At 26.5% G+C, this 18647-nt stretch overlaps 8 protein-coding genes across 8 annotated transcripts; 3 read left to right on the top strand and 5 right to left on the bottom strand. All coding sequences in view use genetic code 12, as the record gives it.

Annotated features, from left to right (window-relative positions):
• Window positions 1–249: 249 nt before the first annotated feature.
• On the top strand, window positions 250–1626 carry TEF2 (translation elongation factor EF-1 alpha; the record flags this gene model as incomplete). Its single annotated transcript, XM_051765384.1, has 1 exon — window positions 250–1626. The coding sequence occupies one exon, from the start codon at window positions 250–252 to the stop codon at window positions 1624–1626; it is 1377 nt and encodes a 458-aa protein (XP_051618703.1).
• Window positions 1627–1842: 216 nt separating this feature from the next.
• Window positions 1843–3822, bottom strand: KGF54_004660 (uncharacterized protein; the record flags this gene model as incomplete). Its single annotated transcript, XM_051765383.1, has 1 exon — window positions 1843–3822. The coding sequence occupies one exon, from the start codon at window positions 3820–3822 to the stop codon at window positions 1843–1845; it is 1980 nt and encodes a 659-aa protein (XP_051618702.1).
• A 572-nt stretch (window positions 3823–4394) lies between these two features.
• Window positions 4395–7499, bottom strand: GCV2 (glycine decarboxylase subunit P; the record flags this gene model as incomplete). The annotated part of the gene is made up of 1 exon (XM_051765381.1): window positions 4395–7499. One exon carries the CDS (start codon window positions 7497–7499, stop codon window positions 4395–4397), a length of 3105 nt encoding a protein of 1034 aa, XP_051618701.1.
• A 1685-nt stretch (window positions 7500–9184) lies between these two features.
• On the bottom strand, window positions 9185–9550 carry KGF54_004658 (uncharacterized protein; the record flags this gene model as incomplete). The annotated part of the gene is made up of 1 exon (XM_051765380.1): window positions 9185–9550. The coding sequence occupies one exon, from the start codon at window positions 9548–9550 to the stop codon at window positions 9185–9187; it is 366 nt and encodes a 121-aa protein (XP_051618700.1).
• Window positions 9551–10650: 1100 nt separating this feature from the next.
• On the bottom strand, window positions 10651–12306 carry KGF54_004657 (flavin-containing monooxygenase; the record flags this gene model as incomplete). The annotated part of the gene is made up of 1 exon (XM_051765379.1): window positions 10651–12306. The coding sequence occupies one exon, from the start codon at window positions 12304–12306 to the stop codon at window positions 10651–10653; it is 1656 nt and encodes a 551-aa protein (XP_051618699.1).
• Window positions 12307–13462: 1156 nt separating this feature from the next.
• SAM4 (S-adenosylmethionine-homocysteine S-methyltransferase) lies at window positions 13463–14398 on the bottom strand (the record flags this gene model as incomplete). The annotated part of the gene is made up of 1 exon (XM_051765378.1): window positions 13463–14398. One exon carries the CDS (start codon window positions 14396–14398, stop codon window positions 13463–13465), a length of 936 nt encoding a protein of 311 aa, XP_051618698.1.
• Window positions 14399–14554: 156 nt separating this feature from the next.
• On the top strand, window positions 14555–17341 carry GCR3 (Gcr3p; the record flags this gene model as incomplete). The annotated part of the gene is made up of 1 exon (XM_051765377.1): window positions 14555–17341. The coding sequence occupies one exon, from the start codon at window positions 14555–14557 to the stop codon at window positions 17339–17341; it is 2787 nt and encodes a 928-aa protein (XP_051618697.1).
• A 350-nt stretch (window positions 17342–17691) lies between these two features.
• On the top strand, window positions 17692–18588 carry CAF16 (putative ATP-binding cassette family ATPase; the record flags this gene model as incomplete). Its single annotated transcript, XM_051765376.1, has 1 exon — window positions 17692–18588. One exon carries the CDS (start codon window positions 17692–17694, stop codon window positions 18586–18588), a length of 897 nt encoding a protein of 298 aa, XP_051618696.1.
• Window positions 18589–18647: the final 59 nt, after the last annotated feature.

Genomic DNA, 18647 nt, shown 5'->3' with positions numbered 1-18647 from the left:
AACTACTATCATATTAACAAGATAACTTTTATACCTTGTTTTAATGTCTGAATTATTATTATTATTATAATTCTATTTGTACTACTAATTAAATTGTTATTATTGATAAAAAAATTTTTTAAAAAATTGTTTAATGAGCTTTCCAATTTTTTTAATTGGAAAATTTTTTTTCATCTTAATTTTTTTTTTATTTTTACTTTTCTTTCTTCTTTTCTTTCAACAACTTTAAGTTTTAATTAATTAATCACAATGGGTAAAGAAAAAACTCACGTTAACGTCGTTGTTATTGGTCACGTCGATTCAGGTAAATCAACTACTACTGGTCATTTAATCTATAAATGTGGTGGTATTGATAAAAGAACCATTGAAAAATTCGAAAAAGAAGCTGCTGAATTAGGTAAAGGTTCTTTCAAATATGCTTGGGTCTTAGATAAATTAAAAGCTGAAAGAGAAAGAGGTATTACTATTGATATTGCTTTATGGAAATTCGAAACTCCAAAATATCATGTTACTGTTATTGATGCTCCAGGTCATAGAGATTTCATTAAAAATATGATTACTGGTACTTCACAAGCTGATTGTGCTATCTTAATTATTGCTGGTGGTACTGGTGAATTCGAAGCTGGTATTTCAAAAGATGGTCAAACTAGAGAACATGCTTTATTAGCTTATACTTTAGGTGTCAAACAATTAATTGTTGCTGTTAACAAAATGGACTCAGTTAAATGGGATAAAAATAGATTTGAAGAAATTATTAAAGAAACTTCAAATTTCGTTAAAAAAGTTGGTTACAATCCAAAAACCGTTCCATTCGTTCCAATTTCAGGTTGGAATGGTGACAATATGATTGAACCATCAGCAAACTGTCCATGGTATAAAGGTTGGGAAAAAGAAACCAAAGCTGGTAAATCAACTGGTAAAACTTTATTAGAAGCTATTGATGCTATTGAACCACCATCAAGACCAACTGATAAACCATTAAGATTACCATTACAAGATGTTTATAAAATTGGTGGTATTGGAACTGTGCCAGTTGGTAGAGTTGAAACTGGTATCATTAAAGCTGGTATGGTTGTTACTTTTGCCCCAGCTGGTGTTACTACTGAAGTTAAATCCGTTGAAATGCATCATGAACAATTAACCGAAGGTGTTCCAGGTGATAATGTTGGTTTCAATGTTAAAAACGTTTCAGTTAAAGAAATTAGAAGAGGTAACGTTTGTGGTGATTCTAAAAACGATCCACCAAAAGGTTGTGATTCATTCAATGCTCAAGTTATTGTCTTAAATCACCCAGGTCAAATCTCAGCTGGTTACTCTCCAGTCTTAGATTGTCATACTGCTCATATTGCTTGTAAATTCGATACTTTAATTGAAAAAATTGATAGAAGAACTGGTAAAAAATTAGAAGAAAATCCAAAATTCGTTAAATCAGGTGATGCTGCTATTGTTAAAATGGTTCCAACTAAACCAATGTGTGTTGAAGCTTTCACTGATTATCCACCATTAGGTAGATTCGCTGTCAGAGATATGAGACAAACTGTTGCTGTTGGTGTTATTAAATCAGTTGAAAAATCAGACAAAGCTGGTAAAGTTACTAAAGCTGCTCAAAAAGCTGCTAAAAAATAAGTTAATTAGTAATGATTAATCTTTGTTTTTGTAATTTAATACTGGTTTAATGATTTTTGTATTAGTTTTTAATTATCTAATCATATATAGTAGAGAAATATTATTTTTGAAATAAATAAATAAATAATTAAATATTGAAAATCTTTTTGTAAATGAAATGAATCGTTTGTTATTAAATTATGTACTTTATACTACTGCTACTACTACTACAAAAAATTATATTTTTACTGCTTGAAAACCTTTACCACTAACAACTCCCATATAATCACCAGAATTTTGTTTCCAACATACATTATTTACTTCTAAATCTTCTTCATAAGCTAAAACAGGGGTATCTATAATTATTCCTGAACCATTTGAGCTACTACCACTACTGTTAGTTGAGTCATTACCATTTCCAACATTATTATTATTACCATTATTACCATTGGATAAACTTGAAGAACTTGAAGAATTTGTATAACTTGAATTATTTGGATTATTATTTAAATTATTTATATCCCATACTAATGCTTGACAATCATCACCACCAGATAACAAATAATTTGATGTTGGATGCCACGATATGGAATTTATTGAAGCTGATGGATAATTTGGATTATTTATTGAGCCATCAATCATTGCCATTGGTATACCTGGCATTCTCATATCTATTATAATAATTTGATTAGAGTTGACACCTATAGTAGCTAAATGATGTTGATCTATATTTGATGCGGATAATTTGAGTAATGCTTTTGAGTTGAAATTTGAAGAATGTAATCCTTGTACCTGCAAAGGTTTTGATGATTTTGGAGTAGTTGTTTCAGGTTGTGGTTCATAAATGATTGTTGAATGTTCTAATGATCTTAAATCAAAAACTCTCATTGAACCATCATTACCAACAGATACAAATACATTTGTAGATTTATGTATAAATTTAACATCAAAAACCTCTGAGTCATGAGCAATTAATTGAGTTTTAACAACTGCTGTATCTGTAAAATTATCATAAGGATGAGATCTATTTAAATCCCATACTGTACAAGTTGTGTCTACGCTTGATGTAATTAATATATTTGGATCAGTAGTATTCCAATCAAATGATGTAACTGGAGGTAATGTATTTATTTCATTATCATGTAGTAATGATAATTTGGTTGTATTGGTAGCTGCATTATTAGCTAAAATATGAGTTTGAACTAAATTATAATCATTTTCATTAACAGATTCATTTAATTTATATAATCTTAGTACTTCACTTGATGCAGCTAATCTTTGTGCATTCTGATTTGTATATTTCAACATTGATGGATCCCATTTTAAATGAGTAATTGGATAATTTAAATTAGTTTCTGCAATTTTTTGAAATAGAAATCCTTCTGAAGAATTAGAATCATATTCATCATAATAACCATTTGATCCATTTAGTAGATTTGAATTATCTTGAGTTATTGAAGAAGAAGAAGAAGAAGATGATGGTAAATGCAGTTGATGTTGAAGTGAATGTTGTTGAGAATATTGAGTATCTTGATCATAATTTGTACCTTGAACAATTTCTAATTTATTAGTAAATCCTTCTTTATATGATCCTAATGCAACATAATTTAATGAGTTGTTATTAATTGTTGTCCAATCACATGTAAATAATGGAAGTTGACTGAAATAATATGAAGTTCTTTCAATTGGAGTTGTAGTTAACATTTGAGTAGAATTTGAAGATGGCATGAAATTAGGTATTGCAGAATTTGGATTACTAATTGGAATCGATGAAGAATTAGTTGATGAAATATATGCATTGATCATTGGAGTATTTGATAATGAATTCATTGATGATGATGCAAATCCAGTTGGTGTTGCCATGTTTGAAGGTGAAGTTGATATTTGATTTGGACTTCTTCCTGAAGAATTTATATGATACGGCGGTTGTAAAGTTTGATTTGTTTGTGTGTATGGCAGTTGTTGTTGTTGTTGTTGTTGTTGGTGTTGATGATGGTGTTTCATAGAATAGTTTGAGTATATGTTATTAAAGTTGTTATTTTGAGTATTATTTAGACTTGAATATGGTGTAGCAGGTGAAGTTTGTTCACTAGATCTTCCATTAAAGTTATTACTATTATTGTTATTATTTATTGTTGAATTTAAATTAAGTCCTGCAAAATTATTATTATTCAATGAGTTTCTTTTTTTATGATTTGTATTAGTGTACCAATCCATTTATATGCAAATATATGAATGTGTGTTGTAAAATCTATGGATATGATTAGTGAATCAATTGAAGTTTGTATATTAGAATTGGAGTAAATGTTGAATTGATTTGATAATTGTTCGAACTCTATGTATTACGACATTAATTGATAAGAACTAAGAATTGCAATTGATGGAAAGAAATCCCAATGCAAATTTAATAAATAAATATTCAAATATGAGTATCTGTTCTTTAAATGAAATGGAGTAATTATATTTGGTTATAAAAAGTTTATGGGGAAGAAAGTTGAGGGAGAAAATTATATTTGAAATTTTGTGTTCACTATATTCAAGTAAAAGTATTAAGTGAGTGTTTATTCATAGTAGACTAGCCAATTTGTTTTATACTATATTATTGGACAGAGATTGAATTAGAGAATTGAAACTAACGAAAATAAAGAATGACTTGTAATAAATCTTTATACTTTATTGATTTTTATATACAATTTGTATAATATTTCTATAACTAATTTATAAAATAATTTTGAAAAAAAAAGCCTTTCTTTTGATTAATGAACTGAAATTAATAATGTAAATGGCCCCTATGATTGATCAGCTGCTACTTCCTCAACAGAAGGACAAGTACAAATCAAATTCAAATCACCATAAGTATCATCTAATCTTGAAACAGTTGGCCAACATTTATTTTCTCTTAAAAATGGTAATGGATAAGCAGCTTGTTCTCTTGTATAACCTCTTGTATCCCAATCATTTGAACTTATAACATCTTGTTGAGAATGTGGTGCATTTTTCAATACATTACCTAAAGGTTCACCTTTAGCGTAAGCGTCAATTTCTTTTCTAATTGAAATAAATGATTCAATAAATCTATCTAATTCTGCTAAATTTTCAGATTCTGTCGGTTCAATCATTAAAGTTCCTGCTACAGGGAATGACATAGTTGGTGCATGGAATCCATAATCTTGTAATCTTTTAGCAATATCTATAGCTTCAACCCCATTCTTTTGAAACTCTCTTAAATCTAATATAAATTCATGTGCACAATGTTTTAATCCTTCATTTGATGATGCTTTATGATCAACGAATAAAATTTTGTAGTGTTTCTCTAATTTTGATAAAATATAATTAGCATTTAACATTGCAATTGATGATGCATATGGTAATGCATCAGCACCCAACATTTTTATATATGAATATGATACAGGTATAACTGATGCACTTCCATAAGGAGCTGAGTTAACTGATTTAATACTTTCTTCAGTTGAATGTGGTGTTTTAACAAAATGATGTTTTGGTAAAAATGGTTTTAAATGTTCTTTAACACAAACTGGTGCTTGACCTGGACCACCACCACCGTGACTTAATGCAAATGTTTTATGAATATTTAAATGACATACATCAGCTCCTAAATCTCCAGGTGATGTTAAACCAACTTGAGCATTCATATTTGCACCATCTAAATAAACTAAACCACCATTTTGATGAACAATATCAATAGCTTCTTTCACACCTGGTTCAAATAAACCATAAGTTGATGGATAAGTTATCATAATTGAACATAAATTAGTAGCATGTTTTGCTGCTTTTTCTTTTAAATCATTTAAGTCAATTGATCCATTGTCTAAACATTTTACTGGTACAACTTTTAATCCACACATAGCTGCTGAAGCCGGATTTGTACCATGAGCAGATACAGGAATAAGACAAATATTTCTTTGTTCATATTCACCTTTTGATTTATGATATTGTCTAATTAATGATAAACCAGTATATTCACCTTGAGCACCTGAATTTGGCATCGATGTAGTAGCATCAAACCCAGTAATATCATTTAGATCTTTTTCAAATTCATCAACCAATTCTTTATAACCTTGAGCTTGATCAATTGGTACAAAAGGATGGATTGAATTGAAACCTGGTATTGATAAAGTTTGCATTTCAACTGTAGAATTTAATTTCATTGTACATGAACCTAATGGAATCATTGAATTAGCTAATGATAAATCTTTTGATTGTAAAAGATGTAAATATCTTAACATTGCGGTTTCTGAATGATGAGTATTGAAATTTTCATGAGTTAAAATATCATCAGTTCTCAATAAATCTTGTGAAATTTCTGGTAATTCAGTAGATGGTTCAATAACTTCACCTGTAAATAATTCAACTAAGTTAATTAAATCTTGTGTTTCAACAGTTTCGTCTAATTGTAATGATACAGTCGAATCATCAACTTTGAACAAATTGATACCATATTTAGTTAAAGCTTGATTTAATAATTCATCAGCTGATATACCATTTAATTTAACAGTTAAAGTATCAAACCATTTGTCATTTACAATTTCATGTTTTTTTGAAATTTCATTTGCTAATAAAGTAGTGAAACCATAAACTCTTTTAGCTATATTTTTCAAACCTTCAGGTCCATGATAGACAGCATAATTTGCAGCAATGTTAGCTAATAAAGCTTGTGCAGTACAAATATTTGAAGTTGCTTTTTCTCTTTTAATATGTTGTTCTCTAGTTTGTAATGCTAATCTTAAAGCTGGGTTACCTAATCTATCTTTTGAAACACCAACAATTCTACCTGGAATTTTTCTAGCATATTTTTGTGAAGTTGCAAAAAAAGCCGCATGAGGTCCTCCATAACCAAATGGTACACCAAATCTTTGTGAAGTACCTAAAGCTATATCAGCTCCATAATAGCTTGGTGGTTTAATTAATGTCAATGCTAATAAATCAGTTGCCATTGCAAATAATACCTTATTTTCATGTAAAATTTCTCCAATTTCAGTATAATTATGAATAGAACCATTTGTAGTTGGATATTGGACCAATGCACCACATACATTTTTAATTATTTTTTTCAATTCTTCAATACCTTCAGCTGTAGATAAAGTTAATTCTTTAATCTCAACATTAATATTTTCAGCTCTTGATTTTATAACTTCTTTAGTTTGTGGATGTAATTCAGTATCAATTACATAAATATTTTTTTTACCTTTTGCATTATGAAATGATAAACTCATTGCTTCAGCTGCTGCAGTACCTTCATCTAATAATGAAGCATTTGCCATATCTAAACCAGTTAATGAAGTAATCATAGTTTGATAATTCAATAAACTTTGTAATCTACCTTGAGATATTTCTGGTTGATAAGGAGTATATGAAGTATACCATTCTGGTGATTCTAATAAATTTCTTTGAATAACTGGTGGTAATATGGTTCCAGCATAACCTTTACCAATAAAAGACTTATATATCTTATTTTTACCAGCTAATTCATGTAAATGTTTCAACATTTCTTGTTCTGTAAAACCTTGTTTTGGTTGAATTTGTAATTGACGTTTAAATAATATATGTTCAGGTACAGCACTTGATAAAAATTCATCTAAATCTGAATAACCTAAAGTTTCCAACATTTTTTCAACTTCTTTTGGATTTGGACCAATATGTCTTCTTGCAAAGGTATCTAAATTTGTTAATGAAACTTTTTCAGAATTTGGATTAAATACTTTTGAATAATTATTTGATGAAGTATCTGCTTTATTGGCAGATGTAGCTAATGATCTATAACAAGTTGAGGATGAAAATTTGGAACATGTTGTTGGTAACGATTTGAATGATTGTAATTTTAATGATTGTGATTTAAAAGAAGATCTAATTAAAGACCTGGAAGTTCTAATCATTCTTTATGATGTATGAAGTATATAATAAAGTGATAAAGATCTATAAAAAAGTCTAGAATAAATAAATGAAAAATGAAATGATATAAAGAATTATAAAAATTTGGTTGTTAAAATTGATCTATTGATAAAATTTAAAACAAAATATGATATACAATAATAATAAAGAGAAGTCTAAAACATAATTTATTTTATTATTATGTACATATTGTATTATTGTTTATTATGCCGTTTGAATTTTAACTGTTTCTTTTTTCAAATTGACATACGCGGTTATTATTATATGTTATATTTTGTGTAATTATAAAAATTTTCATTTTTAAAGAAGTCAAATTGATATTAGTAACTTTATAATTTGACTTCATACATGTAATGACTTGGTTTCACTAATCTATTAAGCCAATGTTGAACTCTTTAAATTTAGTATTGAGTAAATACTGTTTATCTACGTATGGCATTTTCGCAATCAAACGATTCCACAGAGCTTTTCTAAGCTCTAGTCTATAAATTTTTATCATACAAAATTCCGCTATCAAATCCTTGACTTCATCTCGTATTATGTGCTCATTATATCGTGTTACAATTTCCAGTCAAAAATAATATTATAATTACATTTGACCTTTCGATTCTGCTGGTTTAAAAATTTTATTATTTAACTCTTGTTCGTTTCTTTTTGCATCTAAATGTTAGTATTTCTTGTTGTGTAATTAAATTAAGTTTTAAAATTTTGACTTCGTCTTGAAAAAATATTTTGAAAACCGATATTACCCCAGATTTAATTGAACGGCTATTTTTTGCAACAACAATTTTCATCTGGTGACAGAACAAAGTTACTCACAAAAATCGTCAAATTTAGTGATATTCATAATTATCTTACTGTGATTGATCAACTCTTGTAATTACCTCCACTAGTGGCTTGTATTTGCAAGCGGTTCATAACATTAAAAATTAGACTCTTCATTATCTTATCATCATTGAGGTTTAATAATATAGACATAGAAAATGTGGACCAAATAACGCCTGTAGATTTTATAAAACAAATGCATGGTCTTCAAAGATCAAGCTATTAAATAAAGTATTTGTTAACCAAGTTCATGCATTAATAAGTGCAAAAATCAAAAAACTAAGGTACCGATGAATTTTTAATTTCCATACCTTTCACTCTATATTCAATTGGAATGGTTTATACAAAAGTTCCAGTTTGACTGATAATTCTGTTGCAAAAAACGTTCAGTATTTGGATTTAAGATGATTTATTAGAAATCATCAATGAAAGCAAGACAAACATATTTAAGAAGCTTGCTCACAGCCAAAGCTCCTCATTTGATTGATATAATTCAATTCAGCGTCAGCATCTAATGTAATCTATCTTTGAGTTGTTGAAAAGCAAAGAAATAAATTTTGACGTTATTATATATTCATTTTTCTGTCAATAGAAAGATTTGAAATTATAATAATATTTACGAGGAATTTACGATAGAATTTGAAACATGGTCAAAAATTATAGTAGTTAAAAATTAAAAAATCAATTTCATATATTTCCAAAAAATATTATATATAAAAAATTATATAGATGTTCATAAAACTTTAATGGGTATAGCTGTGCAACGTTAAATTAAAAATTAAAAATTAAAAAAAAATTGAGTAAATGCTAACTACTATTAGTCAAACCGAAATTATCAGTATCGTTATAACCCAAAGATCGTATTAAATAAAAGCATCATTATGATAAGGAATGAACTCACACCCATTTTAGCTTGATTATTTCCACTAATACCACTAAGAACAGTAGTTGTTGAACTAGCAACAGGACCACGTAATTGATGAATAGTTCTACCAGCAGTAGTAGTTTCAACAATTTCATAAACATCAATTTGATAAACAGCACCTAAACTTTCAGTTAATGGTACTTCACCAGTTCCTAATTCATAAGTTGGTCCAGTTTGACCATAACCTCTACCACCTTGATTACCTGTTGTTTCATATAATTGAACTATTTCAGTTACATAATCATGATCTGGATTTTGACTAAAAGTCGAAGTTGAAGTTGACATTAAATTGAATTAAAATAAATTATAGTAAAATTGATCTAGTTTGGAAAAATAAAAAAAAAATGATGATGATAAATAGTTTGTTAAAGAAAAAGTTAGTAATTTTTTTACATAGTTGAAAGTATCATCTTTTTATAATTTTCTAAATTTGTGACCAAGAAATTTATTATAATCAATATCCACAATTCAGGATATCATAAATTTTTGTTATCAAACTTTTATTAAGTGTTTAATAAAGTTTTGATTAAATTAGTTTTATTACGCTGGTGATTTTTTATGCAAAATTAAAATGGTTGCAAAATAAAAAATAAGCTTTATTAAAGAATCTTCTTACAAAATAAATCTTGAATTAATTAATTGCATAGTAACTAGTCCGAATTAAGGAATTGAGTATAAATTACATATACATGGATAGCAAGAAAATTGTAGCTCCTGAAAGTTAACCCCTGTTTTTTGTATGCTGATTTTTGATAATTGTGAGTGTTTATCATTTACGTCTACGTAATAATGAGAAAATAAAGATAGACTTTATCAACAAACGTAATTCTAACCAGCACGACAACCATTTGTTTATGCTTTCGTAAAGCAGTTATTGAGAAATATGGATGTCCAAAGAAGCTGCGTGAAACAGGTTAGAAATACGTTTGAAGTTTGAGAATATGTTAGTTATTAGTTGAAATAATATATTACTTGTCAAGTGGCCATTAACAGAAAATTTACAGTATAGTCAAAACATGAAATTCGTGAATTTTAATTGTACTATGATCGTAATCAATCCTTTTATTATTCTCTGTAACTTAATTTTCGATATGACGTTTGTAATAAAACTTCCTTTTCACCCTATGAATTTTTGCAAGTACCGTATGTTTCAGGTTAAGCTTTTTGATATGAAATCCAAGAAAACAACTATCCACCCTCTGATTTGCTAGATTTAATAGCATGCTGAATCTGACTCTATTCAAGGAGGTAACACAAGTAAGTACGCAAAGTAATAGAAGTAACAATACATCGAAGTCTTAAAGAGTTCAAGAACAAATTAAATTAAATCATCAATCATTTTTATAACTGTACAAATTCTTAAAAAATCAAACTTTTATCTAAATTTATTTTAATTTTTTATTTTCTTCTGGTTTATAAATTAAATCTTTATAATTTGGAAAATGAGTAATATACCAATAATGCATTTGAGTCCAAGCATAAGCAGTTGGATTAATACCTGAACTAGCATACCAAGAAACACAACCACCAAAAGGAGTACCAAAAACACATTTTTGTAATTCTTTTTGAATATTTGAAAACCATTCATCATAAACTTCAGGTTTTACAACAACTGATTTATCTTTACCTTCTAAAACTGGTTTTGCAACTTTTAAATAATAATCAATACCATTTTCAATAGCCATTACAACTGATGAATGACCAGTTGCTGAATTTGGACCACCAATTAAAAATAAATTAGGCATATGTTTAACCATAAGGGTACGATAAGCACTTGGACCTTCTTTTTCCCATATACCATTTACTGAATAACCTTCTGTTGTTTCAACTGTTGATCTAAAAGATTTATTAAGATCATAACCAGTACATGCAACTATAATATCAGCTTCAACAAATTCACCATTATCTAAAATAATACCATTTTCAACAACTTTTTGTATATTATGATTTGTAACATCAATTCTTGGATCATTTAATGCAGTAACATATTTATAATCAAAAATTAATCTTTTACAACCAATTTTATAATCTGGAATTATAATATCATGATATTTTTTTGGACTATTCTTTTTCATATAATGAGTTGAAACTTTTGTATTAATCCATCTTACAACTTTTGCTAAAATTCCATTTCCTTTATATAATGGAACTCTTAATTCAGCGATGAAAATAACTATAAATCTAACCAATAATAAAGTATAATAATTAAAACTTAATAATCTGTATAACCAAAATAAAACTTTTGGAACTGGAGGCATAATATAATGTTTTGATCTTGCAATTTGAAAAATAGATTTAACATTATATTGAGGATCATTTAATAATGCAGGAACAACTTGATTTGCAGAACATCCATTACCAACAACAACAACTTTTTTACCTTTAAAATCAACTGAATGATCCCAAAGTGCTGAATGTATATAATTACCTTTAAAATTTTCTAAACCTTCAGCTTTTAATTGATTCGGAACAACCAATCCACCAGAACAACTTAATAATATTTTACATTTATGTTCAAATTTTTGACCTGATTTAATATAATGACCATGCAATGTCCAATATCCAGTATCATTATTAAATACAGATTTATCAATAAAAGTTTCAAATTTAGCTTTTTCTTTTAATTTATATTTATCAGTAACTCTTAAAATATATTCTTCCATTTCATATTGTGGAGGTTGAACTCTTGACCAATTTGAAGTTAATTCATAAGAAAATGAATACCATAAAGCAGGAATATCAGAAGCACAACCAGGATAAGTATTTGCATACCAAGTACCACCAAAATTATCATGTTTCTCAAATATAGTTAAATCATCAATTTTTAAATCAACTATAGTTTTTATAGCACTTCCAATACCTGCAAATCCTGCTCCAATAATACCAACTTTTGATGATGTATATATAGTTGGTAAATTTTCATTAATGCTATATCTTGCTTTTTCTTCTGGTCCTAAAACATCTTTAACATCTTGATAATTGATTCTAAATTTTGTAGGATTTTTATGAGACTCTTTAGTTAATGTGACAACTGATGACATTTTATAATGTTAAATATATTATAATTATTGAAATGACGATCTAAATTAAATGTATATATACAAGTGTAAATCTAGTAAAAATTGTAATGATTTGTGACAAGTCCAGTAGTGGAATCTAAGGAAGTTTAAATGTTATAGAAATTAAAGGAATCTGATGATAAATATAAATATATATATAATATTTCAAAATAAATCAGTTGTATAAAATATTGAAAAAACAACAAATTTAATTAATGTTTGTTGATATATAAAAAAATTTATTATTATTATAATAAATTTAATTTTTTAACTAAAGTGGGGAATATTACACAAAATATCTAATATAATCTCTTTCACATGTTAAATAATATTAGTAGTACTCTAATAATAAATTAATTTAATAGTAAGTACAAATAATAAAATAGATATCAAAACTATCAAACTAATCAATCAATTTATAAATTTGTGTTATTTAACGGATGATTTTTTTTATATTGAAACGGTTAGATTAAAACTGATCTTTATTTGTTTTCATTCATTTAGAAACTATTCGGATTAATTTAATTAAATATCCATTTTATTAAAGTATTATAGTATATAATATATTCTTATATTTTTAAATAGATTTACTAATCTCAATTACCAAAATACATTATATATTAAAGACTGAACTTATCGTTTTTATTTAGTACAGTCTTTCACTGTTATCAATTTCAATATGTTATAGTCTTGACGCAATTAAAGATTTATTAGAAATTAAATCTATTTCCTCGTTCAATCCAACAATTTTAATAATTTTAATACTTCAACTTTATTAAACAAAATAATATTTGAAATTTCAATTTTTTCATTAATGCAAGCATCGGACTTAAAAAAGTTTATTATTTAGGATTTAAGAAATTAGTGGTACAAAAACATTAAGTTTTCAAAACTAAAATTTGTTCCTGATTTTTTAAATTTTAAACTTTAAATTTATACACTTCATAATATGATTTTAATATAATACACTTCAATTGTGAAACATATAAACAAAGTCATTTTAGTTCAAAATAATAATCATAGGACTACTAAAATTATCAAATAAAGTTGGCTTATTGAGTCACAATAATTCTGGGCTAATAAAGTGTGTAACATTTACCTATAACTTTATCAACTCTATCTACTTACTATGTACAATTTAAGAATGATATATTTCATAAATCTGGTTTATTTCTTCAGGTCCAGTATTACAACATCCACCAATTCCAATAACATTATTATTTTTATGTAAATTTTTTATGAATTTTTCCCATGTTATATCACTTCCATGATCTTTGGGTTTAAATTGATGTATTTTTGAATCATATTCAAATCCTAAATTTGGATATATATAAAATTTATAAGCTGGAAAATGTGATATGATTTTATCTACTAGAATATAATCAACACAATTTATACCTAATATTTTTGATTTATAATTATTATCAAGATATTCTTTTATTTTTGATAATGGAGTCCCATCTGTTAATTTATCGTTTGTTTGACAAGTTATACTTAATACATAATCTTTATTAGGATACTTTTGCATAATTTCATTTACAACTCTTAATTCTTGAAAATTAGGAATTGTTTCAAATAATATTAAATCAACTTTATCATTATTATAAAAAAAATCAATCATTGGTTCATGAAAATTACGTAATTCTTCATCTTTTACTTCACCATAATCACCAGTATATTCTGAACCATTAGCCAAATAAGCTGCATAAGGACCCATTGAACCAGCAATAAATATTTTATCTAAATCACTATGCTTTTTTGCTTTTGATTTAGCTTCTTCAGCAACATTTATTGAATTTTGCCATAATTCTGTAATTTCTTTATCATTTAATTTAGTATGTTTCTTTAAACTACCGTAAGAAAGTTGATATGTTGACGTTATTAATAAATTTGCACCCGACTCTATATAATTTTGATGAACTTTTTCAATTAATTGTGGTGCATCTATTAATACTTGACCTGACCATAATGGGCTTTTACTTGGTAAATATGAGGCTGTGGGGTCTATTAATTTCTCTAATTCAGTACCCAATGCACCATCTATAATTACTTTTTGATCAAATATTTTAGTCATTGAAAATTATAATAATAATAATATTTTGGAACTAAATTGATTCAAAATTGTGCAGCCAAAAAAAAAAAAAATTTCGGTGAAAAATAAAACTTGAAAAATTGATAAAACATTTAGCAGCACAAGTTTCAGTCACTCATTAATAATAAATCCATTACAATGGACTTTGAATCTTCAAATAAAAGATCAAGAGATACTTTTGAAGGAGGACAAGGTTTTGAAAGTAATTATCAACAACCATCACAATCAGATTTTGATTCAAAAAGACAAAGAATAGATCCAGCTCAAGAATTAATAAATAATGTTTGTAAAGATATTAGAAGATTAGGAGAAAACCCCAGTATAAGTACACAAATTGAAGATGTGAATTATATATCAAATCCAATAGTTGCAGAATTTGAAAAAATTGATAATTTAAGAAATTCAATTTTATCAACTTTATATGCATTAATTATTGAACAACCTCATAAAATAAATGCAATTGCAAATTTAGTATTTATTTGTAATTCTAAAAATTTTGTTATTGCAAAATATGTTGTTGAATTTTTACATGGTAAAATACAAATCTTGTTAGATTCAATTGGTGGGAACGATAATTCTTTAAAAGAAAATGCAGGAGTTTTTAATAACATCAAAAGTATTTTAAAATTTTTTGGTGCAATTACTCCAATAATTGAAGATTACTCAACTATAAATATTTTTAAACAGTTTTTACAATTTGCTATAGATTTACAATCATCATCAGATAGTAGAAATGGTATAGCTCAAGAAATTTTTTATAATGTATTAGTTGCAACACCTTATTTATTAAGTAATGATAAAAGTGAAGAATTACATGGGTTTTTAAATGATATAATTGAATTGGCAGAACAATTCCCAATTATTGAACCAGAAACAAATAAGATGCTTCAACCATTTGATTCAAAAATGGATAATTTAGATATCCCTTACCAGCCTAAAAAAATGATTGACTTAATCTTACCATCATTAAAACAATTACAAAAAAATGACTGGCAATTGAGTTTATTCTTAGATTTTGAACCATTTTTGGACCCAATTATAAAAAATTCTTTAGAAAACAACTCTGTTTCAAAAGATTTGATCAAACATAAGTTACCACAATTCTCATTACCATCACAAGAGAAAATGAAAAATTATAAACCAACAAATGAAGAAAATATTGATCTTTTATGGCAACAAAACTCAAGAGTATTGTTTCAAGTTTATAATCAAAATACTGAATTTGAAACTGTACCACCTATTGAATCTTACATTGGATTATTTTTCAAAGATATTTCATTTGATATTTTAACAAACTTGTCTTTCAATAAAAATGAAGCATCAATTCAATTATCAATTTTAGATTTGTTTTTTAATAAGGAATTATTTGCACCAATGGGTACATCAATTGATCAATTATCATTAATTTATGAAGACAACAAGAATGGTGAAAATATTCCAATGTTATCAACTTGGAAAATCGAAGATATTGCAGTTGAAAGTATTTTGACTATGATTTTCCAACTACCAAGAACTTTACATAGAGAAATTTATTATTATACAGTATTAATTGCATGTTGTAAAGAAAGTCCTGAATCAATGGCACCAGTATTTGGTAGAGCTATTAGATATTTTTATAATAATTTACAAACATTAGATTATGAATTGAAAATTAGATTTTTGGATTGGATGACTACACAAATTTCAAATTTTGAATTTAGTTGGAAATGGGAAGAATGGATTGGTGATTCACAAGAATATGCAAGTTTAAGGTATCATCCAAAGAAGAATTTTATAAGAAATTTAATTGCAAAAGAAATTAGATTATCGAACAAAAGGAAAATCAAAGATAGTTTTATGGATGTGGTTGATGAAGATGTTGTGAATTTTGATGAATTTTATCAATATTTAAATATATCAATGTTCACAAATGTTGAAGAATATATTATAAATTATGACTCAAGCTTATACGGAAACTCTCCAGAAATTAAAGACAAGATTAAAGAAATTTATGACCAAAAGCAATTAGCATTACAACTGAAAAATATGGTCAGTTTTCAGGATGAATTATTTTATAACTTCACAAACCCAGAATTACCATTAAATGAAGTTGGATCAAGAGTTTATGAATTTATTATATCACATCACAAAACAGATAAAGAATTTGATGAATTATACCATTCCATAATTGAAGATGTTAATAAATTTAATGAAGAGTCTGAATCAGTAAAAATCCCAATATCCGAAAAATTTGCAATAAATTTAATTTTCCAAACATATGCATACATCGGATCTAGATCAATCTATTCAGAAGTCAGTATATTAAGTAGGGATGTTGAAAAATTGAAATTTTTAAGTGGTGAAATAACTGACAACAAATCCAAAGAAGAATTCACAGACTTGAAATTATCTGAAGAAGATATAACAAATAGACAAAATTGGATAATTGATTCAATTTTCAGAGTTTGGATTCATCAACCACAAGTTGTATTTTTAATCTTAGAAAATTTAATAGAATTTGGAATTATAAAATCTCAATATGTTATTACAAAGGCTTTAAAATCAAATCTTATTATTGATAATGTTTCATGTATGGAATCAATAAACAGAATTTTAGAAAATACAAAAGCTTCATCATCACAAAATGAAATCAAGACTTTAGTTCATCAATTATTCACAATCATTGTTAAAAATTTGAATGATTTAGAATTAGGCGTCAATGATATTGTTAAAATAGATGAATTAGATGGAAGCAATGCATCTGAAGTTGATAAACAATGGTTATTTTATGAGTATTTGGGATTATTGAAAACTTATTTTAGAAAATTTATCAAAAATGAAAATCTTGATGAAGATTATTTAAATGATATCAAAACTATTTTCAATGATTTAGATAATATACCTACTAGAATTGATATCTTATCTTGGTTTAATGAAATAAGTTGAGTTTTATAGGTTGTTATAGATTTTTAAATAATTCAATAAAAGTTTAAGCTTGTATTATTATGACAACCAACTCTTTATGAATTAGTAAAATTAAGTTCCTATTTTTAAACTCGATATCACGTGAGGCTGGTGACGTTTCAGCTTATAATTACACAAAATTAACAAAACGGCTTTTCAAATATCACTCCACGAAACTAATATTCATGATGTAATAAATCTACTACTATTTTTACAATCACAATTTATTTTACAATCACAATTTGCATATCAAATTGTAAACTTTGACTCGGTAGAACCAAAAGTCAATTAAACGAACCTTATAGATTAATCAAAGTCACTCATATTATATCATGACTATAGAGAATCATAAAAATGATACTTCATTAGCAATAGAAGTAACAAATTTAACATATGAATTTCCCAAACACTCAAACTCATCAAATTCGCAAGTTATAGGGGTACAAGATATAGATTTAAAAGTCAACTGGCTGAAACGTGTGCTTTTAGTAGGACCCAATGGTGCAGGTAAATCAACATTATTAAGAATATTAGCAGGTAAGACATTAATTAAAAAGGGGAAATTAAAACTAGGAGGTTTTGATCCATTTGAATTTTCCACCAAGAAGAAACATCATAATTCAGATATAAATAATTATATAACTTATTTAGGAACAGAATGGATTACTAATTCAGTAATTAAAAGAGATATACCAGTTAATTTATTATTAAGTTCAATAGGTGGAGATTTATATCTTGATAGAAGAAATCTATTAATTGATATTTTAGATATTGATCCTAATTGGTCAATGATAAATTTATCAGATGGAGAAAGAAGAAGAGTACAAATTGCAATGGGATTAATAAAACCTTGGAAATTATTATTATTAGATGAAGTAACTATAGATTTAGATGTTGTTGTAAGATCAAAATTATTAAATTATTTAAAAAATGAATGTTTAGAAAGAAATTGTACTGTTATTTATGCAACTCATATTTTTGATGGATTAGGTAATGAATGGTGTGATAGAATATTACATATTGATGCTGGTAAAATTATAGATGATATAAATATGGATAAAATTAAATTTGATTCAAATATAAAAGAAGATGTTGAAGAACAAGAAAAAGATGATTATATAATTATAAAAAAATCAAATACGTTACATCCATTAGCTTTATATTGGTTAAATCAAGATTTAGGTAGAAGAGGTTCAAGAGAAGATGAAAAATTAAACATTAAATGTTAAAAAGACATAATGATTGGATTAATTCTAGAGATGGTGATTATTTTGATGCTAATGAAGAT

This window comes from Candida jiufengensis (genome assembly GCF_024610255.1).
Source record: "Candida jiufengensis strain CBS 10846 chromosome Unknown scaffold1, whole genome shotgun sequence".
In the NCBI taxonomy this organism is placed as follows: Eukaryota; Fungi; Ascomycota; class Pichiomycetes; order Serinales; family Debaryomycetaceae; genus Lodderomyces; species Lodderomyces jiufengensis.
This window is presented reverse-complemented; position numbering and strand designations above follow the sequence as displayed.